Source organism: Lytechinus variegatus, chromosome 3 (genome assembly GCF_018143015.1).
Source record: "Lytechinus variegatus isolate NC3 chromosome 3, Lvar_3.0, whole genome shotgun sequence".
In the NCBI taxonomy this organism is placed as follows: Eukaryota; Metazoa; Echinodermata; class Echinoidea; order Temnopleuroida; family Toxopneustidae; genus Lytechinus; species Lytechinus variegatus.
In genome coordinates this window covers 15665337-15691416 of record NC_054742.1, presented here as the reverse complement: position 1 = coordinate 15691416, position 26080 = coordinate 15665337, and the positions used below count along the sequence as shown (strand labels likewise).

The window sequence follows — 26080 nt, the reverse complement described above, 5'->3', positions numbered from 1 at the left end:
ATAAAAAGTGTAGTCCTCAAAAGGACTGTAAACTAGATGAGATTGATGACTTTGATGAGTTGAGAAATCCTGGCAGTGACAAGTAGATGCCATGAGGTGTCTCAATGTTCTGGGCAGATTGTGATGATAAACAGTTAAGCATCCCACATCTGTACCACCTTGCAAACCTTAAAAGATCATCTGAGATTAGACATGTACTAAGTAGATAAACCAATAGATCTGTATTGTGAGAAGTCTAGAAGATTTTTTATCTTCCTACAAGATGGTACAAGAGAGCATTAGCCAACGAGGTGATTGAATGCAGGTGTTTGAACTCTCAACTTGAAAAGTATCCTTACTACTTTCTTTTCTTGTTTATTTAGGGTTCTCGATGTATGCAGGAATGTAAAGGAACGTATTACAAAGGAGTGTGCAGCAAACGGTGTACCATATGCCCCGATCATTATGAGCAGGTATGTAGTATATTGGATTAAAAATACATGTGAGTCAGCACAAGTCCAGTCTGTTGGGACTACAGAACTCTGTTTGACTTAGGCGAAATTCTACGTAGATTAGATTTTAAAAAAAAGCTTTGTACAATCTGGTCTTCCAAATTGCTTTGATTTAGGCAAGTATTTGACTTTAACAATATTGAATTGTGTAGACTTGTCTTTATTCAGAATAAAAGCAAATTGCCAGGTTTAGTTTATGATCTCACCAGCTATATGTATAATATAATGATGATGATGATGATGATGATAATGCTAATGTCAAGTCTCTATGTGCTATGGATAGTTTGAAATAAGAAAAGAAATAGTGAAGAAATGAAATGCCTCTTTACAGAGCATTGCTTATGTAATCATAATTGTTATTGATATGTATTGTAAGACATAATTTAATTCATTCATAGTATCTACATTTGTTTTAACACAATATTTTCAAGGTCGCCATATAATGATATTTCTCTATGATATGAAGCCCTCAAGTACCCTCAACCCTGTATGTTCTAGATTAATTAAAGGTGAAAATAGTTCAGTTGATTTATTATTAATTTGTTTGTATTAATGCTGCAAATTATTATATACTACACAAAAACACCAGTTCTGGTTCAAATGTAAAAGAAAACTAGTTGTTTTTAAATTTTATTACATAAAAATGCATTGATAAAGGAAAATAATCCGTAAGAGTTGAGTAGATATTCTGATTTGAAGTTCAAATATGATTAGAAACAAATGATGAAGACCAATAACTTCAATTCACCATTATATTTCTCTGTACTTTCAGAGTCACCCAGACATATGATGCTGGAGCTTGCATCTATTTCTACTTTGCATACATGTACAAGGGCATCCCAAATCCAGTGGAAGTCTATGAAGAAATAGAGGTATGGTATATTCTTGAATAAAGAGGAGAGATTATGTAGATAAACTAGGAATAAATGCCAAGTATGTTTGAATGAATTTTGTATTACAGAGATAGTTATTTTGTTATTTATTAACAAATTGAATGGCAATCAATTAAATAAACTTATATTAAATTAAATGAAATGTAAATTATTTATTGAAATATAATGTTTGCTATCATGTAGGCTTACAAAGCAGAATGAAGTGAGTTCTAATGCCAAATGGTCTTGATTCACTTCAGTTCTAGGATGAATAGATTTTAAAGTAAATGGAATATAAATAATTTAATAGAATACAATAATTGCTATCATGTTGGCTTACAAAGCAGAATGAAGTGAGTTCTAATGCCAAATGGTGTTAATTCATTTCCGATCTAGGATGAAAAAAAATGTAATTTTATGTTTGAAGTCAGAAGGAACTTACAATTTGCAATCAATTGTATTCTTGCAAAGACTTCATAATATATTTCTTTTTAATAAATTCCTGTATAGAATGCTGCTAGAGATGAGATTATATCCAATGGAGGAAGCCTGTCACATCATCATGGAGGTAAGCTTTATACATAATTATAAAATCAAAACATACATACAAAATCCTCATTCATCCTTTGAAATTTTGAATTACAGTCGATGTTTATTAGTTGACCTCTTCTAGGTCAAAATTCTGTTCAGTTTGAGGTATCCATATGACCCCCTTCATATTTTCTTGGTCATCCGTTGAGGCTTAAGCGACTTCATTGGTCTTTTAGAATTGACTGGAGCAAGGTTGACTGTACATATTTATTCATAAGATGTAAGTCTTCATTAAATACCAAAACAAAGAAAGAAAGGGTTTGTGACATCATCAGCTCTCTCATTTCCATATCACCACTTCTTAGTTTACATCAATTTTTTAATATTTTCAGTGTAATGTTTCCTGATTTGTATGTATTTAATAAAATCAATTTGCCATTTGGTGTAGACTTTGCTTTAAAAACAAATTATAATGGGCTTTTGTGGCTTGCAAAGTAATTGATTTGATGTTGTTTGTGTTATAGTTGGCAAGCACAGGAAGCACTTTATGAAGGGTACAGTATCAGACGTTGGAATGATGGCATTACGAGCAGTCAAAGACAAACTAGACCCTGACAATATCTTTGGAAATCAGAATCTAATGTAATGCAAGTTCAATACTCCTGTTTCTCTTACAATACAGTGTAATTGATAAATTAAATCATGATATTGTTCTGTTGGTAAGGGTCACTGTCATTAAAGGTGCACACCGGTTTCAGGTATGAATATACATCTTGTATAATCAGTCTGATTTGATGATAATGATTAAGATCATTTGATATGATGGCATTTTTTTTTTCATTTTGAACACTGGAAACTTCATATGCTTCATTGGGATATCCTATATTTAAATGAAAATTGTAATAAAAATCATATAAGTTGAATGCGGATTTGTATATTTTGTGACTGTAATGTTTTTTATTATTGATATTGTATATCATCTACCTATGTAGTTTGAATGTTGTAAACAATGCAAACTTTGTGATGATCTGGTCATGTCTTGAAAAGCCATGAATCATATATATTTTTGTGGTATTCTGTATATTATGCAGCCACTGGGTCTTTTTTTTTACCAGTAATAGTATTTTTCTGAATATTTCATATGAAAACACTCCAATACAGAATTGTAGAGCAGAATGAAGGAGTAATATGATAATACAATACTTTGACATACATGAGTCATGAGATAGCTGAGGGAGCTAACCATGAGGAAACTTAAATAGAATGTGGTTATCTTCATTTTACAAATCTTACTTTTGTCATCTATGCTTCATATTTATATGCTGATTGCTAGGATACGTTCTGTAATTTATTGACTAACGAATGAAGCAAAATGTGATTCATGAATACACCAGTTGATGAAAATGAACATTTTTGTTATGCTATCATCTATGTAACATCTGAATAAATTAGTCTTGATCACATAGTACTTCAGTCCCTGTAGGATAATTATACCTTTCAAATGGTACTATTAGTACCTTGCATCTTTATTCTCAGGTTAACTGGTTAATTCTTAAATTACATTGGTTGGTATTCCAATTGCAGAGGTTTAGTTGACCAGGAGCTAACTTAGAACATACTTTTATGGGGTGCCTTATGCTACCTTATTCATCAAGAACAAATAATTTTAATCATGTGGTAAAAAGTTATGGTTAACAATGTTATGTTGAGAAATGCCTTATAAGTACATGGCAAAATGATATTATTCAAATAGAATGAGAAAAAATATGATTGTATGATACAGTAAATGTAAGAAAGAACCTTGTTATGAATATTGAAGCAATAACATGAAACCTAGCAGTCCATAGCAGATGGTTAGTCAAACCTGGGTTTAATTATCATTGACTGGTAGTTTATAATTATTTTTAGAGATAGTTGACAGTTTTACATAACTAAACATTTAATAAGTTGATGGGGCAAACTTATACCTCCAAGGCAATCTAGATGTAAATTTGTTCCCAAGAAGACCATAAGAAAGATATGTTATTAGACTGCCAATGCCATGGAAGTTTAAGTGCATCTCATCACCTGAAACCATTTTATCATGTGATTTATTCATGACCAACAGCTGGTTCAATATGTTTTCTTATACAACAGGAAACTGTTTCCTTTGGAAAGACTACCTAGGTTGTAAATTTTCCACAGTATCCCTGCTGTATCGCAATGTTTGTAAACATCCGTATGAAGCAGGATGTGGTGAAGCTCTTTAGCGATCTTGAACATGAGCAATGACCCTCAACCTTATATTAAGTTACAGTACTTGGGATCAGGTTGAGTGTAGTATCCACTATGTCCCTATATCACTCCATAATATATATTCATCAAGCATCAACTAATTGTTTTAACATTAATCAATACAAGGTGTTAATAATATCAAATTGCCAAAGCAATGCAAAATTTGCCTGTTATTTTATGCAAAAGAATGTGTTGAGTTGTTATAACAATAATACATTCTGTACCATAATATTTGCATGTTCATGGAGGGCAGATGAAATGTAAAAATTTTTTTTTTGTATTTTTCCAATACAATAATATACTATCCAGTCTATATTTCCTAGTCTATGTAAGAATGTTACTTTAAAAGTTGTGGTAATATGAACCTGGCTCATTTTATTTTTCAATGGAATACAATAAAATGCTGTTGCAATCGTCAATTTTATGTAAGTTATATTTAGCTAAAATTCTTTATTTGTTTGAAAATCTAAATTTTGCAAGCAGCATATTAAAATGGATACTTTTTCATATGTATTTTACATTCCTTTTGCCTATTTTTGTCTCGCCTGCATAGCAGAGGGAAACTATAGGCGCTGCTTTTCCAATGGCAGCGGCGCTGTCAACATTGAAATCTTAAGGTCATCATAACTTAAAAAGTCAATGGACCTAGTTCATGAAACTTGGACATAAGGGCAATCAAGCATTACTGAACATCCTGCCTGAGTTTTAGTTCTCATGACCAAGGTCAAAGGTCATTTAGGGTCAATGAACTTTGATCATGTTGGGGGTATTTTTGGAATTGTCATAACTTAAAAGTTTTGTGGATCTAGTTCATGAAACTTGGACATAAAAGTAACCATGTATCCCTGAATATCCTGTTCGCGTTTCAGGTCACACGACCAAGATCAAAGGTCATTTAAGATCAGTGAACTTTGCCAAGTTGAGAGTATTTGTTGAATTGGCATCAGAAGTTTATGGATCTACATGTATGTAGTTCATGAAACATAGACATAAGGGTAATCAAATAAATCAAGTATATTTTGCACACATCTTGGGTCACATGATCATGGTCAATGTCATGTTTGATCAATGGACACAGTATTTCATTATCAAAGAAGTGTTGTCTTTTGTGATTAATTGTTCAAGAGCTGTTTTCAAAGTCAGTACTGCTGCTATAGTTAATCGCAAAATGCAAGCAAGACTGCCAGAGGTGTTCCACTTGTAAGAATTTATCTTTGTTTTGTATTCAAAATGTCTTAAAATTAGGGATATATAATACATGTAATTATGTTTATAGTTTATGTAAGGGGATTGAATTAATTGTCAATGTCATATAATGATTATTGTAAATTAATCCACATGTGCGGTGTATAATGGTACATATTAAGCGAAGTTGTAACTTTCAACTTGTCTTGTTTTATCAAGTTATCCAATAGATTTTGTGTATTTTTTCTCTCATCCTAATAGATTTACACCTTTTTCATGACATTTTTCTTATGAAGAGAGATAACTGCAATAAAAATTTTTATTTACCACACATTGGAAATCTAATATAAATCTAAAAAGTTTGAATTAACATATACTTTTGATATTTTTGTGTAGTACTCTAAGCCTTTTGGGGAAAGTGAGTAAATAATTATTAATTTTTCAATCCCCAAGCCTCACAATTTTTTTAATTTCAAGGAACTTCAATGATTACTTTGAAACAGCTAAGTTGTGTATATGATGAACGCTTGATCAGAACTCATTTTAACTTATAAGTACTGGAGTGTAGAGAGGCTCTATTAATTTTAAGAAAGCTGGAAATTGTCATTAGATGACAGATAATACATAGTGTCATGATACATCCTTTTTTATTCTTTATGTGAAAGAATTTAAAAGGATCATGACTATCAAATTATTTTAAATAATCATATGAATTTCAAATTCAATTTTGTTCTATCTTGCATAGGAATTCATATTTCTATATATTTTTGTCCTCTTATTGATAATCTTTTTGTCTTAGTTTAAGGTGGACTTTTCCCTTATCTCCCCAAATCCAGAAATGTTCTGTAAAGATATTATTTGCATATATTTCTATGAGTGACTTCAAATGTAGCTATCAGAATTTTGAAATACAATGGAGATAAACACTTTGCATGCATCTTGTATTAAAAAAAACCCGATGAAGCACCCCATGATGCATTATCAACACTACACCCTACTGACCAGTATTTATAGAATGGTATATTCATTCATTTAGCAACACAATGTCAGGAATAAAAAAAATGCATATTTCCTGTGAATAGTGAAATCAGTGTGAATACAAGCATATACTAGACAAGTGGACCCAACATATTCACACTTCACAGACAGGATTAGACAGGAATGAATATACATTGGAGTCAAATTGGACTTAGTTATTTTGATCATGAAAATTCCTAATAAGTCTAATAAATGTAATAATGAAAATAGACACTCGTCTTTCAGCTTGAGTTAATGCTGGGATTGGCGAATGTGGCAATTTATGCAAGCAAAATGTTTAGGCCATTTGTAATGATATAATCAGAAGTTGATAATCCTATCTTTAAAAAAAAATGAGGATGTGATATTGTTTTCAAATTTCAAGTCACACCAACAAAATTGACGACGACTTTACAAAACCCTTGGTTATTTATGTTATTTTACTGTAATATGGTTCATGTCTGTATGAGTAGCATGTGTTTCAAGCCAGTATCATAGAAATGTAGTTTACAATTTTGTTGTCATTTAATATAGATGTGGTGATGGTGATTTTTTACCTGATTGCTAAGAAAGCATGAATGCTTGAAAGCAAGCAACCAGAGGACTTACAGCTTAAGGTCCTCTACTAGGGACCTGGTAATGAGGACGAATGCCTTACCAAAGGGCACTAATGCACCAAGTGAGAATCAAACCCGGGTCACCGGGATTCAAATCCCCCCCTCTACCGACTGAGTTATCCCGCCTCCTGGAGTGCATTTTATATGAATGGTGCCTAATGCTAATTTTACTTAGTTTTTTCACAAAGTGATGTAAAAGGTGTGGTTTTATGTTGATTCAGTAAGGTTTAAATGCTGATCTATGTAATTGTCACTCATGGTTGAAATATTTGGTGGTGGAATAATATTAGTCTTTTGATAAATTTCTCCCAAGTTCTCTTGTAAACATTGCATTTACAACACCAAATAGTTGTACCATCATGATGTTGATTTGTTCTGTATTATTTTGAACTCTTATGTATGATCAGGTAAATTCATTTTTATACTGGAATAGAAATACTCTTATGAAATGAGTTTAGCTTGCTCTGATTTGTTTGTTTTCATTCACATTAATTGAGATTTGTAACCTTGCTCACTCACTTTAAAAATCATCTTGCAAGTAGGAGATTTAAGTGCTCTTTCTGGTGTTGGTTGGGGAGTGGGGTATGATCAGGATGGCTGAAGAGCTCCTTTCTGGTGGTGGTTTGGGATTGGGGGGATGGTGAGGATGGCTGAAGAGCTTTCTGGTGGTGGTTTGGGAGTGGGGGGATGGTGAGGATGGCTGAAGAGCTTTCTGGTGGTGGTTTGGGAGTGGGGGATGGTGAGGATGGCTGAAGAGCTCCTTTCTGGTGGTGGTTTGGGAGTGGGGGATGGTGAGGATGGCTGAAGAGCTTTCTGGTGGTGGTTTGGGAGTGGGGGATGGTGAGGATGGCTGAAGAGCTCCTTTCTGGTGGTGGTTTGGGAGTGGGGGATGGTGAGGATGGCTGAAGAGCTCCTTTCTGGTGGTGGTTTGGGAGTGGGGAGATGGTGAGGATGGCTGAAGAGCTTTCTGGTGGTGGTTTGGGAGTGGGGGATGGTGAGGATGGCTGAAGAGCTCCTTTCTGGTGGTGGTTTGGGAGTGGGGAGATGGTGAGGATGGCTGAAGAGCTCCTTTCTGGTGGTGGTTTGGGAGTGGGGAGATGGTGAGGATGGCTGAAGAGCTCCTTTCTGGTGGTGGTTTGGGAGTGGGGGATGGTGAGGATGGCTGAAGAGCTCCTTTCTGGTGGTGGTTTGGGAGTGGGGAGATGGTGAAGATGGCTGGAGAGTTTTCTGTTGATGGTTGGGGAGTGGGGGGATGACAAGGATGGCTGAAGAGCTCCTTTCTGTTGGTGGTTGGGGAGTGGGGGATGATGAGGATGCGTGAGGATGGCTGATTTCAACAATAGCATAAATATTGTCCCATCTCCCTTGCTGAACATACAAAATGAAATAAAATGAAAACATTTTATACAGGATTCCAAAAGTATAGCCTCATGCCTTCATGTCACATAAAAAGGAATCCTGCTGATGAAAAAATATAATACATGACATCTTTATCTCTGATCAGACTTTATTGATGGATTAAATTCAAACTTGGCTAACTAAGCACGTAGGGGTGATCTGTGGTGTGAAATATGAAGGTTAATCCTGATTGGTTCCTGATCAGTATTTCAATGTAATGTGCATGCTACAATGATCTTGATTGGCCATAGCCTTATATCAGTTGATCAGAAACCTATGTTTTACCAAGGTGTTACCAGCACAGTTCCCAGATGTACTTTGGGGGTCACAATTTCAAATAGAATAAAAAGCTCAGCATTCATGAATGCACATATGGAAGTGATGATCCTGTAAGAGTTTGAAGTTCTATTTTTCTTTTCTCCATCATCTTGTTATTCCTTTCCTCCCACTTCTTTCATCTCTAGGCCTACCTAGCTAGTCCATCTCCTTCCATTTCTCCTTGTCAGCTCCTCTAAATCTCCCCTTTTTAGCTTATGCCATCACGTGGCGTCCGTCGTCTGTCCACAATTTCAAAATGCCACTACTTTGCCATTTCAAATCCGATTTCAATTCTGTTTGCTTTATATGATAGCACTAGGTGGGGAATTCAAAACTCCTACACAGAATTTTGAAATTCATTGAATATGCGAATTTATGCGCATTTTTCAAAATTCACAAAAATGCTTCTTTGTTTGTTGGCTGATTTTGATTTTTTTTTGCTTCCATCTGGTAGAGCTTCATGATGTTCACCAAACTTCTACACAGAATTTTGAATTTTTTAGTAGAAAATTACTTATGCTAATTTATGCAAAAAATTTTCATAAATCACAAAAAATGTTTTTTTCTTCTTCATTTGTTGATCAATTTCAATTTTGTTTGCTTTATATGATAGCTCGAGGTGGTGATACAAAATTATAACATAAAATTTAAAACTCATTAAATATGCTAATTTATTCATTTGTTGATTGATTTTGGTTATTTTTGTTCCATCTGCGAGCTACATTAGGTTCACCAAGGTTCTACACAGAGTTTAGAAACTTTGACTAGATAATTATTAATACTTCATTCATATCAAATTTATTCATAGATCACAAAAAACACTTGTATGTCATTTCTTCATCAATTTCAATTCTATATCCTCAATTTATGTCACCAATATAATTCACTCAGTGTCAACTGTGCTGAAATTAATTTTGTTGCGAGATGCCGGATGAGCTCTACATCATTGATATGCTAGTTTCTCCTCCCCTCTTCTACTTTTTTTCTTCCTAGAACCCGGTCTCATCGCTCCCATTTCTTAACCTTCCTCTTTTTTCCTAGCTTCTTTCTTTTCCACTGCGATTCTCTCAGCCATTTCCTTTTACATCCCCTCTTTCCTATAGTTTCCGCTTTCCCCCCTCTATTTTCCAGCATGATTTCCATTTCATATCCCTACCGGCCTCATTACCTTTATTCTTCTTTCTCCGATCTCACTCTTTCCATTCTTCCATTTCATCTTTTCGCCACATCGCGTTCTTGCCTCTTCTCTTTCTTGCCCTCTAGCTGGTCCTCTTTTCATTCTTCTTCTCTTGCTCTTCTCTTTATCCCGTTGTTTTTCTTCCTTTTTTATATTCTTTTGTTTCTCTCGGGTTTCTCTCTCTTCCTCCGCACCCTCTGTACATCAATTCCCCTTTTTCGAACGTAGGGGAGGGGTGTGAAACCCTCCGATAAAGTGTAATCGCCCAGACGTGTTTGCACCCCGGGGTTTGCACAAGTGACTCGACAGAAAATCAACAGAAAGATCAAGTTTTCTGGCCAATTAAGCCCGTTGTCGGTACGTGTCTTCTACTGTGTTACAAAAATGACAAGCATGTCTCTCTTACATCTTGCTTCATTCCTGGTCGTAGCGAGTTTCCTTTCTCTATCTTTGACAGTCGCCGACATTATAAATGACGACCAGCAACCGGTCGTCAGAACAGCCAGGGCTACTATTCGCGGTAAGCGGTTTGAGGTCAGCTCAAAATTATTACCTGGTTTTGAGCGAACGGTAGATGTGTATTCACGCATTCCTTATGCCGATCCACCTGTTGGTGATCTACGATATACACGGCCTGTTCCCAGGTCAATAGAAGGAGACTTCGAAGCAACAAGAGATCCTATAGGATGTGCTCAAGTTCTGAGCCCTTTCTTTGTCATCGACATCCCCTTTTCGGAGGACTGTCTTTATCTAGATGTAACTGTCCCTAATCCAAAGGTATGTTTGTTTGTTCATAGCCGTGTAGCAACAATATGTTCAAATTTGATGAATTGATTCATTTTTTTGCTGCATAATTAAGGTATATTTCATTAAAAACCACCAATATTTGCTCATAAAAGAATGAAGAGAAGATTTTAATGATGATTTATCATTTTTATGTAAATCATAACCACTTGTTTTTATTTCATTATTCATTTTCAATCTAATATAATCAAACGTCATGTTTTAAGTCTCCCATATATAATCATACAATGCTTTTTCTTATTTCACCCAACATTCCTCTTTTTTCTTCTTTTTGTTCAATGCTCTTGATCTTCAGTTCAATTCTGTACCATAAATATATATATACATATTGTATATACATTGTATATACTCCTGAAGAAGACGGAGGTCCGTCGAAAATTCGAGGAAATAAAAACTATATTGGCTTTGAAAGCATTACCATTTATCTTCAGCATATTTTGTTTTATATATATATACATATCCATATGTATATATATATATATATATATATATATATATATATATATATATATATATATATATATATATATATATATATATAGATATATATATATATGAACATGTATATATATACACAGTTGAGGCTGAAAGTTTACATACACCCATGGAATTCGTTCATTTGCCAAACATCGTTAAATTTACTATATATCATCAGAAATATAAATACTACCATGAAGAATTTGGTATCAAATGAAAGAGCATATTGAGCTTTTCCAAATGATTGGAATACCGTTGAGATCAAAGTATATTTCAGGTGGAATTTTCTTTGAAGAAAAAAAGTAATATTAATGCTATTGTATTCTATTGTTAGTTTTTATATTTTCTAACATCGTTTCATAAAAATACATAAATGTCAAATCTATGATTTATATTACATTTTCTATCATCACCACTGAACAAAAATGTGTAATCTGAAATGTTTGTTTTGAGAAATAACTAGCACAAATATGAAATGTTTTTGTCAAGTTTTTATATTTAATTCATCAAAATATGAGGATTTTGGGGAAAAAATTTTCACCTAAATATTTTTCAGCTCCTGGTGACAAAGCAATGTGATGAAGGGGCATGACATACTCATTAATTTTATATCAAATTTGTCATGATAGCACAAATATTTCATAAGATACAGTAAATTCTATGACGTTTGACAAATGTCAGCTTTTCTTTGAATTTCCTGGGTGTATGTAAACTTCTGGCCTCAACTGTATATATATTATATATATGTATGTGTGTGTGTGTGTGATGTTAATATGTTTCACTTATAATTACCCCTTTGCATGTTTTCTATTTCTTTCATGGTTAGCCTGTTTCCATTGTTTTGTCTTTCTTTCAAGATAAACACAGTAGCGCAGTGCTGCACCAGCCAGAGTTTGCTCAATTATTGTGAGTAAAAAAAAATGAGGGCAGTGCTAAAAAGCTGCCTTGCGACGATTTTGCATCTCCATTACAAATATATCTCAGATCGGGATAATTTGCCGGATCATGCAGAAATAGCACAATTATTTGAAAACTCAGGCTGGTGCAGATGGCCCTATAGACTTTTTGAAGAGATGAGAAATGATAAAGAGGAAAGGAAGATTGGGATTAGAATAAATAATACAACAAAAGCAAGATTTCAGTATAACAAAAACAAATTAACTTCAAGAATATTAAAGAAATTGGGAACTTTGAAGATATTCCAGTGATACTACAAAGTTACTCAGGGTGAATGAATTTTTAGTACCATAGTGAATGAAATAATCTTTCATTGTCCCATATGGCCAAACTCAGTTTGGAAAGCTGTTGAATTGATTCAATATAGTTCATAAGATTATAGGTGATGATCCTACCGTTGCCACCAGAAATGTCAGTATGGTCGAGTCATGAATTATATCTGGTTAATTCTCTTCAAGGGTCCAATGCCTTTTTCTGAATTCCAATCTAAATTAGCAGAGAGACTAGGGATGTTTGCTCCCCCCACACACACATACAGTTATGTAGATTTATTATATCTGAAAATATTTCCTTCTGTGTTCCTCTGTATAAAGCCTAAAAATGGAGCTGTGATGGTCTGGATACATGGTGGTGGTTATCATGTTGGAGCAGGGAGAATGTCAGAAAAAGACACATTGTTCTATGCAGCCAGGGCTGATGTTATTCTTGTAACCATGAATTACCGTCTTGGCATGCTTGGCTTTATGACAACAGGTATGGATACATCATTCTTGCTTCTGTAATGTAGATATACAGATCTCTATTGAAAATTGTGTAATCCATCATAAAATATTATCAAAATCTAAGTAGATGTACATAATAAGTCAACTATTTATTCTTTAAAAATCTGCAAAGTCACTAGTTGAAAATATATCTGAACCTGAACACTTGAATTTCATGAGATTTATGTACTTATTTTAACAAGTATCAGATTTAATGATGGCAAGGCATTTTTAAGTACTTTGTTTTCTGTGTAAATGATTACTTTTTAAATTGTAAACATGTCATGTTCAATAAATTCTAGCTAGTTTGCACAAAGATCCAGACCCATATATAAAGCACAAACTTGAATGTGATTTGATACACTCAGAGACATATTCCTTTTTTAAAACTAAATTTATTTAGGGTTTCTGATCCTGAAACTTGTCCTTCTATTGAATGATGTAGATACAGTATGATGTTAATTTTTTTGACTGATGGAAGAAATAAAATATGTCAAGGGTGTGATATGGAGCAAATTGAGCATAGTGCATACAAGGAACCAAAGAATTTGTAATATGGGATCATGTGGAATGAAAACAAGAGGCTGTACAAGTTCCATTTGAAATTTGAAACTTAATAGGTCACTATCTCATTACATGGAAAACACTCATATCATTATTAAAACAAACTGGGTTAAAGGATGAGCAGAGGAAAATATGTGACTACAAGAACCAATTAGTCTTATATATGTTACTGCTGTAGGCTTTTCAATTCTATTGCTTATTTCTTCACAAACTTATATCACTAGCCTAATATGCACTTTGGCATTTGTCATCTCATTTGAATATGAAGAAGAAAGACATACTTGTTCTCTCTCAGCTAGCCTAAAGCGATCTTTACAGTGTTAAGAAAATCTCCTATGCAAATATTGATTACCATATTGACTGAATTGATGGGGCATCTTTGCACATATTGCACTGTCTGCAGGATCACATTCTGTTATGTAAACCATAGAGCATAACTACAACTGAATTCTGCAGTTAATAGCTTTCTATATTAATTTAAGCGTCTTCTTGGTCGAGTCTAAAATAAAAATTGCCCCAAGGATAGTGTTATTATCTTTGATAAGAAATGTTTGGACCATATTACAAACACATGGATATGCATTGAACACATCTTCTGCTAGAATTTAGAGGTTACCATGTATTTAAAAGAGATACTGATTGCATTTATACACTGGCATGCTGATGACATTATTGGGGGGGGGTATATACTTCCCATAGCCAACAAACTAATTTTTGTCTTAAATGATTGTTTTGTACAAAGTATGTATTTCCCTACATCATAGTGTCACTGATTTCTTTTAATACGTAATGATTTAAAAATGATCTTAATTATCTTTTCATTGCATTTTTGTTATATTTGCTTCCATTTTCCAACAATGTGCACCATCCACAACTTATCCCACTCAATGATTTTGCCTAATTAAATTCTTAACAATTGTATCTAAAGTATTTGTCTTTGCCTTGGCTTTAAACTCTAGTAGTAGTAGTAGTATTTCCATAGTAAATGCATATATATATATATATTAGTGTTGTAGTGCCTTGATGCTCGGCCTTGGCCTTAAGGCACCTTAAGGCCTATTTTTTCAAAGCCTTGGCCTTGAGGATTTTGAGCCTTGAAATTTCAAGGCATTTTCAAGGCATTTTGTATTTTGTATTTTCATTTGTTTTATATAAGGAATTATAAATGTTTAAATTGTTCTGTATATCTAATGACACTAAATACTACCATTTAGCAGTAGCAGCAGCAGCAGTAAGTGTACTGAGCAGTGCCATCAATTGCAATTATTATGGAACAGAGAGAAGTGATGAAAATTAATATTATTCATTGGTAATATGTTGTAATCATGACTAATAAGGATAATGACAATATCAATAATAATGATAAATTATGATTAGGATTATAGTCAGTGGCGTAACTACGGGAGGGGGCGTGGGGGCACGTGCCCCCCATTCGGCTGACTAAAAAAAAAGAGGGGGAGGAGAAATAGAGGGAGAAAGGAAGAGAAACGAAGTGGGAAAGAAGACATTATTGTTCATTATAATGTTATAATTATATTATGTTACATTACATAAGAAACATTTTTTCATAAATTTTAAGAAACATAATTTGCTCAGGGCATATGTCTTCATTGTTCCTGGTGCTCGCATTGTCTCTTTACCGAGATATATAATCCTGTTATACTAAAACCTCCCATTTTCAAGTCAATATACACCAAACTGACTACCAAATATATTTCCTCGCACTTCGAGTTATTGTTTTACATGTACAATAGTATGCTTCTTTTTCATGACTTAATAAAGTGATTGTCCCATTTTAAGGTCTTAATATAAAACATTTCCTGTCCGTGCTTACGTTCGCAGTGGTGGATTTGTGAAATATGTCTGCTTTCCATCAATTCCTAGAATCAGTCCTTAAAATGTCCCTTTTTATGTTTTCTGATCTAAATTCATATCAAAAATTTTCAGCTCGCGCTTCGAGCCGCGCTCGCATCAGTTTGGTTAGTGAACTACGTAAGGTCTTCATGAATTCCTACAAACAAGCCTTAAAATGCCCCTCTTCAGGTCTGAATTTCCTAAATTTTCAGCTTGCGCTTCGTGCTCGCAAGATTTGATTAGTGAGATGGGTATGTTAATCATGATTACAAGTGCTTTATGTGCATGTTTAGATGTAATTCTAACAAAATCAGCAAGCGCTTATTGGCACTCCCATTTGATGACTATGGTGAGATCATAGTCTTAATAGATTCCTAAAATATAGTCCTTAAAATCTTCCTGTTTAGGGTCAATATTTACAAAAATTTCAGCTCGCGCCTCGCGCCCGCATTATTTAGCGAGACAGGTACGTATCATGATTACAAAAGATTGATTGTAATGTCCCTGTTTAGGTCTGAATATCAAAAATTTTAAGCTCGCGCTTCGCGCTCGCATTATTTGACTAGTGATATACATATCCGTTTATTGGCACTGTCCTTAAAGTATCTCTATTATGTCATTATACCTGGCAACTGGGCGCGCTTCGTGCACTCACTAGGTGACTCCAAATTTTTGCTGGTGCCCCCCCCCCAAATGCCGTGACCCTCGGTACGCCACTGATTATAGTGATTTTATGACAGGAATAATTCTGACAGATCTGACTTCAATTTTGACAACAATTTTCATACTTTAAAAATGGCTTACTCTAAAGAATGATAACAAGGTTGATTTCTATTCCATTAGGGTTTTCCTTGTATTATTTTCTTTGACCAGCAAAGATGTTTTAAGTCTTAATGATATTCTGAAAAGATTTGGTAAACTTGAACACAAACTTCAATTTTGTCATTTCCAAATGGGCTATAGCATCAATGGCATGATGAGCCAAAAATTTTGAGGGGCCAAGCATGGCATACATGTACAGGGAAAAATTTTAGGTTCCAAAATCAACAAATTTTGGATTGTGCTCGCATAAATTATTGTTAAGTAAGATTCGCATTCCATTTACACAAAAAAATGCTTAGAATGTCCAGTTTTCAGGTCGGAATATCACAAATTTTTGAGCTCGCGCTTTGTGCTCGCATTATTTGATAGGTGAGTTATGTATCCTATTCAATGAGTCACTAAATGCAGTCCAGAACAGCTTCCTTTTCTGGTCAGTAAAAATTTCAGCTCGTGTTTTGCGCTCACGTTAATTTGTTTAGTAAGATGCACACCTTTTTCATGATTACAAAAACAGCTCGGAATATTTAATTTCTTTTCTTATTACATCTAATTACAACATCTCGCAAGGATGCCCTTTTAACGGTGATTAGCACCATAATTGACCAAAAATCAAATTTTACAACTTCAAAATTTTTTTTTTTTCAAAACCGCTTGCTCGCTATGCTTTCTATAGCGGAATGTTAAAGCCTAAATCAAAATATCTGTCTTATCAATTAGAAATCACTTAAAAAAGCTTTGCTGAACTTAATTTCCACAAAACACACAACTTCTTCACACAGTTGATAATCTCATTTTGAAAATATCTGTTTGCACCAAAATTCTCATTTAGACTTTATACTGTAAGTGCATTTTTGGCTTTGACCCCCCCCCCCAAAAAAAAAAAAAAAAACATTCTGCCTCCCCTGTCCCAGGGAGAGGAGAAAGACATATGTTGAGAATGGGCATGCCAGGATCAGATCACCTTGGTAATAATAATTTTTTCAATGTGAATCGCCTAGAAAAATAATTAAATGTACAAAGGTAACTATATATTTATTTTAATTTTATGTCGAAATCTACATGATCTATCATGAAATTATTTTCGTTTTAAATGTACAAGGGTCAAAAATTTTGCTTGCTCACACCTTTTCTACATTTGGTCCTGTGTGTCATGTCTGCCGCCTAAGCATTGTTGTCTAATTGTTCCATATATATATTGAACATTTGAAATGCCTTGGCCTTGGCCTTGAGGTTTTCAGGCCTTGGCCTTGGCCTTGGGTTTCCATGCCTTGGCCTCAGCCTTGGGTATTGAAGCCTTGGCCTTGGGTATTAAAGCCTTGAGCCTTGACTACAACACTGATCAGGGTGACCAGACGTCCCGTATTTCCCGGGATTGTCCCGTATTTGGCTCCTTTGTCCCGGCGTCCCGACAAACCCTTCCCGGGACGCCTATTCGTCCCGTATTTCAGAATATTGAACAAAATGTAGTTAATATATTTACAAGTCAAGTGACAAATTTTTATTAAATAACCAACAGATGACGAAGCAGAGACAAAACTAAAATCGTTAACTGTAAACTTTTGCGTAATTTTTTTTTCTGTAAAGTTCTGCGGCGAGTTTCTTGTTAACCCAGTGCATTGCAAACAAACTTGCCTCCTGACTGTGTGTGGCAGGCTACTAGCTAGGCATTTGGGATCGGAGCAATTCTCAATGATGCAAACAATCTCACATGAGAAACAGTTTTTCCACCAAATTAATCACAAAATCGGCGGGAAATTCTTAAAATTATATTGTGGATTCTCAGATTAATGATTTGGAGATGTAATAGGAGAACAATCATTGAGTTTTCATAACTTTTTGATCTAGTTTCAGCTTTTGTATTGAGTCCTGGTGTGTACAATCAATGCCGCGATGTTTCATCTAATTTTTAAGTTTGACAATGTTTCACTTTGAAATTTTATTCATTTCTGAAACATTTTACTTTTAAAATTTTTAAAACATATTTAAAAAAAACCCTAAATAGCATTATGATTTTTGTAAGATGATTGGATTTTGGGGGTTTGCTTGAAGTTTGAAATTTTCCTCTTTCTTTCTTTTCTACCCTATCCTTCCTGCTTGCCATTTTTGTTCCTTCTATCTTTATTCCATAGCTTTCTTTCTTGAACCTTTCTCTTTGTCTGTGTGTTCATTTTCCTTTCTTTCCTTCTTTCAAATTTCCTCTTTTATTTCCTTAATTCATTCTTTCCTTAAAATTTTCTTTGCTTCCTTTTCCCGTCCTCTCCTGTTTCTTTTCATTCTTTCTCCTCTTCCATTATGTTCGCTTTTTCATTATCTCCTCCCTTCATTCTTCCATCCCTCTCTTTCTTCCTTTCTTTGTTTTTTCCTTCTAATTCTTTTCCCTTATTCTTTCTTTCCCTTTCTTCCTTCCTTCCTTCCTCCCTTCCCATTTTCTTCTTTCTTTCTTTCTTTCTTTCTCCTTTTTTCTTACTTTCTTCCTTTCTCTCTTTTATTTTGTCTTACACACATTTATTCATCTTCCCTACCCTTCTTTTTCTTTCTTTCTATATTCATTTCAAAGAATGATGGAAAACTCTTTTTCTCTCTTTTATTCTTTCTTTCATCCTTCTTTTATTGTAACTTTCTGTTATTTTTTTTACTTTCTTCCATCATATTCATTCCTTCTCAATTCATCTTTTTTTCTCACCTTTATTCTTTCGCTCACCCTCCCTGTCAATTCTTTATATTTTTTTTCATAAGTCTAACACTGTATAACCTTCTTTGCTGATCTTTTTTTGTCGATTGTTCCGTATTTCATTTTGTGAAATCTGGTCACCCTGACACTGATATATATATATATGTATATATATATATATATATATATATATATATATACATACAATAAAATATGGTGGATTGCCCACATTCAGCTTGACTGGCAGTCATGTGCTGGTCTGCCATGAGGTCCAAAAGAGCAGTGTCCCTCATTTATGTTCCAGGAATGATTTTTGTTGGGAATTTGTCTCCTATATACTGTTTAAATGTCCCACCAATTATTTTAAGATATATGAACTTGATAAATGATTCTTAATTTCTAAGAACTATTAAACCTAAAAGCCATTTTTTCTAGACAACGAAAGGAATGTTACTGTTTTGATAAGTAATTACTCCCATTTTTCATCAAGAGGTTGTGATTTTTTTCTCAGGAAATTTATTTCTTAGATATCTGATGTCGATATTTTGATTTCACTCAAAATTTTCTGCCTTTTTTTCAGGGGATGATAACATGCCTGCCAATTTGGGACTTCTAGATCAACGTCAAGCTTTAATTTGGATACAAGAAAATATTGCTGGTAAGTGGTAAAAAAAAAAACAAATTGAATTTATTTCATGATTAGTCCTGCAAACATCAAGTATACTTGATGTTTGCAGGAGGTATATTAATGTGTAAAGATTGATCTTAAACTCATAGTGATTGATCCTATACTCATAGTGACTGATCCATAAACATTAAAACAGATAGTGTAATGAAACTAACTACAAATTGGAATACCGGAAGAACCAATATAAAGTGAATATCTGTGAGAAAAATAAAACTACCAATAAGAGTGATATCAGAATTGAATAAAACATGTACAGCTTTATGATAAACCTAGAAAAAGATGAGAAATAAACCAACTAAGATTGCAGACTGAAACTGATGTTTTGGGTTTGAGTCTTATTATTTTGATTATATGATGAAATATTAGACAGAATTTATTTCTAACCACCAGCTGAAAGCAAGGAATTGTTAAGAAGTACTCACAAGGAATACCTTGTATTCAAAATAAGAAGATTCCACTGCTTTTGTTCAAAATATACCTGATTGATTGGGTAATAATATGATGTTTATTTAGACAATTTTCATGTCACTTTTCATGTTAATAGCATTTGGTGGTGATCCTAGTAGAGTAACAATTTTTGGAGAAAGTGCTGGATCTGGGAGCGTGAACCTCCATCTTCTATCAACCATGAGTGCTGGGCTGTTTTCTGGTGCTATTATGCAGGTCCAGTATCTCTTTGATTTTAGTTTTGATTGGATAATGATGATCATAATAAATTTGATTACAGTACATGGTTTTGGTGCTGATGAAGGAAGTAGTATGATTGTGCAGGTGGTGTTAAGGTGCAGCTGTTGAGGCCAAGGATATACCCTGGATATATATATATATATATATATATATATATATATATATATATATATATATATATATATATATATATATATACATATATATATATACCATATGGTGTTTATGATGTCATGGTATTGTTATATATGATTGGTGGTGTGATGGTTAAATATTGAAGGTATTATAAGATATAATGATAGTACAACTTATAAAGCATTTAATCATATCCACTCAGAAAAGTGCTGAAGGCACTCATTGTCAATATTTCACAGACTGGACACTGGTGGTTTGTGACTTGTGATATTGATAGCACACAGTAATGTGTAATATTCAAGAATTAGACAGCATTTAGTTGTTAATTCATTTCATCAATTTTCATTAAATTTACATTTTAGTATTGTGTAATCTTTGATGCATTCATAGCATTTTAAATCATATATTATTTAATTAATCTAGAGTGGTGCTTTGGCCATGTGGACGCATCACTCTGACAAGCAAACCACAGTTGATATGACCAAAGCCTTTGCAATGGAATTAGGATGTGATGTCTCTTCATCTGTGGAAATTGTGACATGCCTCAGAGAAAAGTCAGTTGAAGACATGCAAAACGTCCAATCAAATGTAAGTTCTATTATTTCTCATTTACTGACCCTTAACATTCCTGAAGCAGAGAAATTACTGTTTGGTTTTAACCTGAAAGATTAGTTTAGAGAATGGTTAGTTTTTTATATTTTTGTAATGGCTTTATAAAAGCAAAATAGTAACAAATTGAAACGTGGAAGAAGCAATGATTGCCCCCCCCCCCCCGGTTAATTATTCTCAAGATTGTCATAATTGATGTTGTTATTCTGATCAGTATTCATCATTACTATTGTTATTACTATTATAATTGTATTTCAAGTATGTTTATGTATGAATACCTGATTACCGAACTCCAAAGAAACATTTAGTTATATTGTATAATTCTAGGTAACAATGGAGATTGCTCGTTACATGGCTTCTCCTGTTCCTGATGGAGAGTTCCTACTCAAAGATCCTTACTTGTTGGCAGCAGAAGGTTCTTTCAACCCAGCAAACATCATGATAGGCTGTCTTTCTGAGGAAGGTAATATTGCTACAATGCCTGCCATGTTCGGTCAAGACGGACCTGGAAAGGCGGTTGTTGATGAAGAAGCTTACAGAGGATACATGACCAATGTTATGCAGATGGCTGATCCAATAACACAGGATATTGCAGCAGTTGTTTTTGGCTCTGACAAAATGGTTAGTTAAAGAATTATTATTTCTTATTATTTGTCTCATTAAGGCCCTCTCAGGTATATATTAAAATATAAAGTATTAAGCTTATCATTTGATTTCAAGGCCATTATGATTGTACATTTAGTGTATGCAAATGAAGGTTTTGTTGCATGAAGTTACTTGTATAGTAACTGTGCCTTTCAATGGTATCAGGGAATCCTTGATTTTGATTTGCTGTTTAGCATGTACTAAAGATAATGTAATAGTAACATATTCTGCAGCAAGCACCAGTATTCAGGATAGGTAGTCAATAATGATAAATGTAGAAACTGAAGTAAAAGTTTGTGCTTCTTTCAATTCCAAACAGTTTAGCACTCCTGCACCTGATTATGTTGAGGTGGCTTCTGGTATTCTTGGAGACTCTATGTTTGTATGTCCAACATTCACCCTGGCACAGCAGATAGCTCAGGCAGGAAGGAATGTCTTTACCTACTTTATGACCCATGAACCTAGTCACTCGATGTGGGGGAAGAATATGACTGGATATGGAGCAACGCATGGAGAAGACCTACAATATGTATTTGGTATTCCTTTCCTCTATGATGTTGATGAAGATAAAGATTATTACATGGTAGGACGTTTGAATGAAGAAGAGATTGGACTTTCCTTACAGATGATCAGATATTGGTCAAACTTTGGCAAGACAGGGTAAGTTGAAAGACATTCATCTGATCTATGTCATCAAGTTACTCATGCGTACATTGGATTCATTGTTGATTTAAATGATAATAAGACATTCTTAACTTTAAAAACAAATTGCATTTGACACAAATAGTCAGACAGAAGATGATAATAAAAAGGATGTATATAGAGAGAAAGTTTTCATAAATAAATTCTTTGTGTTGCCACTCTAAACCGTGACCATAATTTTTATAAATTTTGTGTACGTTCAAAGGTTTTTTTTAGCTTGTTCGCTAATAGTTTTCTCTATTACTTGTCTGCATGAGACTACTTTCCCTCTTGAAAACAAAGGTTGTAAAAATATTGATAGGTGGAAAACATGAATTCATTTGTATATATTTTAACAATTGTATTTGTTTCTCATCATTTCTGCAGTGATCCCAACCTTTCCTCTGTTGAATCTGATGTAGTTCCGGAAGCTGATTTTCCTGTTTGGCCAAAGTACACTACAACTGAAGCAGGATACAAAGAGATCACTGCTTCTTTTGAGAATAGATATGGCAATCCTAATGTCAAGAGATGCCATTTCCTGGAAAGCATACTGCCAAAACTTTTAGGAAATGCAGGTAGGGATTCATGATCTGTAAAATACATAAGTGGATTATAACATATCCAGAGAAATGCCTTTTAAACAGCTAAAACTGAGCACAATTTGGGCTAAAATTTTAAAGCACATGCTATATTCTCTGTGGGATCATTAATGCTTTTTGAATAGTTTTCATCATCATCTTTAAAAAAAAACTAATATAGTAACTATGAAACTTATTAAATGAGAAAATGATATCCCATAGTCACTTAATCACAACTGGGCGTTGTGGCGTGCGCCTGTAATCCAAGCTGTGGGGAAGTTACAAATTGATGCAGAGGTTCGAGCCCTGATCACGTCTTTCGGATGGTGACGTTAAAGGTAGGTCCCAGACGTAAATCATACCTGATTGATACACGTCTGTCAAAAACTCAAAATACACACGAAATACACACACTTATCTTTTGTAACATCAAGTAAATTATTTAATGAATAATAAATGAATTATATTTTTGTTACTCCATTGAACTATTTTTTTTTCAGAGGAAACTTTGAGCTCACCAGACCAAGCCCAAATTTGCTATATTACAGTTTAATTTGAACACTATTTTGGGGGAGGTTTTTTTTTTTTTGGGGGGGGGGCTTTCTGGTGGGTGTTTCATAAAGCTGTTCGTAAAGTTACTCACAACTTTATTCACAACTGGAGCATGATCTTGGGTGCTAAACCAGTTACATGAGGATATATTGTTTAGCACAAATTGGGTCACCAGTCATGTGGAAAATCATTCTTAACGTAAGAATAGCTTTATGAAACACCCACCAGGAATTGTGGAATTATCAAATTCTCCCATAGCACTTGTGTGAACCCAGTCTTCGCCATGTCCATTATCTAGGTCCATACACCATTGTATTTACTGAGATGAATCAAAATTAATATTCCCCAAATGTTACATTATAGTATTGGAAAATTAGAAATTTCAAAATTATTTTCATAAGGGTATCATATAAATAATCATACCATTTCTCATTTTCCTGAATGATCACTTCTTAAAGTACACCTAAGTCATCTCCCTTGTGTTTACTGAATATTGGACTTGAACTATCTGATTATTGTGCTCTTATATTTGTGTGTTCTCTATAGATCAAGATGTGTGATTTCTAAAAACAAAATTTCTCTCTTCCTATTTATTCATATATTTTTGTTTATACAGCTGAGATGGAGCGATTGAAATCACTGTTGGAAGAGCAGGTCAGTGATGACAGTAATAAAAGCTGTGATGATCCTGACTCATGCCCATAGACCTACCATCTACCAAAGATTTTTCTGCTAAGATAATGATTAAAGTATTAAATGTAATTTTATGAACAATATAAGTATTGTGCAAATATATTCAAATTATTTTGCAATAATATAGAACTAGGAAATGATCAAAATGTAGTAAATACTATGTGTTTACTAGGTATTGAGAGATTCCTCAATATTATTGACTTGAAAAGTCTTATGATTCAAGTCATTTGTAGATGTTAAAAAGTGTATGAATTTTTTACTTCTAAATCAATATTTTCCAGTGCATGTTTGACTTCAATTAAGATTGAAGTTGTCCACAGATGGATTGCAATTTCAATTGAAACAAAATTCAAGTGAATAATATTCATTACTTAGATGGGTAAAATAATGTATGCTTGGTCAGTATTATTGTAAGCCAAAGCATTGAGTATTGATTGCTGAGCTGCAGCTTCATTTCTAAATTATCAAAGATTTTCTCTATATGCTGAATATATAATTGTAATCGCTTGTGAGCTTTAACTTGCTTGAGCAAAGATTTTTTTTTCTACTGAATATATTATAAACATTAATGAGCTACATAAAATTGTTATAATAACAAAATAATCTTAATTATTCAATCTGCTTCATTCTGTGTGTGGAAAATATCTTTTTTATTGTAATTAATGCCTTCGTCAGATGTTAAAACTAGTGCACAATAGCATCATCTTTGTATTTGATATGTTATTGAAAAGAGTGCCTTACTTTATTATTACATTTTTTTTTACATTTTGACTATGATTATAGTAGACTAGTATTATGAGCCCAGAGCTGTCAAATTTATGTTCAGAGAGAGTTGACCAACTTTACAATGATGCCAATTTACTTCAAAGTCAAATCTTATTATGTCATAACTTGCGTATTTTATATCTGATTTTGATGAAAGTGTCAGTGTTATGCCTGTTTGATTGTGTTTTTTTTTGTCTCACCTGCATAGCAGAGCAAGACTGAACATTGAAATCTTAACCAAGATAAAGTTTTTGAAATGTCATAACTCAGAAAGTATATGAAACTTAGACATAAGGGTAATAGTATATTACTGAACATCCTGTCTGAGTTTCAGGTCACATGATCAAGGTCAAAAGGTCATTTAGGGTCAACGAACTTTGATAATGTTCAGGGTATTTGTGGACTCTTGTCAAAGTTCATAGATCTAGTTCATGAAACTTAGACATAAAGAGTAACCATGTATCCCTGAATATCCTATGTGCATTCACACCAATATCAAAGGTCATTTAACGTCAATGAACTTAGGCCGTGTTTGGGGTATTTGTTGAATTGGCATCGTAACTTCAGTTTATGGATCTACACATGCAGTTCATGAAACATTTCCATGAGAGTAATAATATGTTTTTTTTATGTCTTAGGTCACATGATCATGGTCTAAGGTAATGTTGAGTCAATTGACATGGTATTTTATTATGATATGAGTGTTTTCTTTTATGAATAATTATGCAATTGCTGTTTTCAAAGTCAGCACTGCTGTTATAGTACATTGTGTAATGCAGACTGCCAGAGGTGTTCCACTTGTTTTTTATTTAATAGTTTTCTATTTCGGGGACGATTTCTTTGTTAGAAATTGAAAAAAAATTAACATTGAATTTTAGAATACAATATGCCTTTGAAAACTTGATTAAATATCAAATACAATAATTTAATTCTGAAAGGCCTACTACAGGCAGAGTTGCTCTTACACAATATCACTGCTGTTGTTTATGGTCTAACCCTCCTGTATTTTTTGTTCTGGTGGATTTCCATTTTAAATAGCATTAAGACAATGTGTTAGAGAATTATAGTATGAAAATTATTAGTATGATTACAGTGTATTGCAGTGGTATAGAATATTACTGTTTTTCATGTGCAGTGTAGACTGGTCAACAGAAGGAAGCAAGACTGCATGTAGTAAACCATAGTGGAGATAAATTTTGATCTCACCATCATTATTAGTTTTAAGTTTAACTGCAATAGTAAAATTTTACTTTT

At 33.7% G+C, this 26080-nt stretch overlaps 3 protein-coding genes across 3 annotated transcripts in view; 2 read left to right on the top strand and 1 right to left on the bottom strand.

Annotated features, from left to right (window-relative positions):
- LOC121410325 (alkyldihydroxyacetonephosphate synthase, peroxisomal-like) overlaps positions 1-3253 on the top strand; it is a 30409-nt gene extending 27156 nt beyond the window's left edge. The window contains exons 18-21 of the mRNA XM_041602335.1: positions 363-452; positions 1264-1363; positions 1874-1931; positions 2419-3253. Of these exons, the coding sequence (XP_041458269.1) occupies positions 363-452; positions 1264-1363; positions 1874-1931; positions 2419-2540 (370 nt within the window). The 3' untranslated portion in view covers positions 2541-3253. The remainder of the gene's footprint in view (positions 1-362; positions 453-1263; positions 1364-1873; positions 1932-2418) is intronic.
- A 4322-nt stretch (positions 3254-7575) lies between these two features.
- Positions 7576-9919, bottom strand: LOC121411970 (extensin-like). The gene is made up of 2 exons (XM_041604881.1): positions 9872-9919; positions 7576-8355 (listed from the first exon to the last, which is right to left on the bottom strand). The coding sequence occupies exons 1-2, from the start codon at positions 9917-9919 to the stop codon at positions 7576-7578; spliced, it is 828 nt and encodes a 275-aa protein (XP_041460815.1).
- A 201-nt stretch (positions 9920-10120) lies between these two features.
- On the top strand, positions 10121-25036 carry LOC121410324 (cholinesterase 1-like). The gene is made up of 9 exons (XM_041602334.1): positions 10121-10657; positions 12712-12871; positions 19371-19448; positions 20023-20141; positions 20724-20888; positions 21237-21530; positions 21874-22214; positions 22623-22813; positions 23985-25036. The coding sequence occupies exons 1-9, from the start codon at positions 10265-10267 to the stop codon at positions 24071-24073; spliced, it is 1830 nt and encodes a 609-aa protein (XP_041458268.1). The 5' UTR covers positions 10121-10264; the 3' UTR covers positions 24074-25036.
- The last annotated feature ends 1044 nt before the right edge of the window (positions 25037-26080 follow it).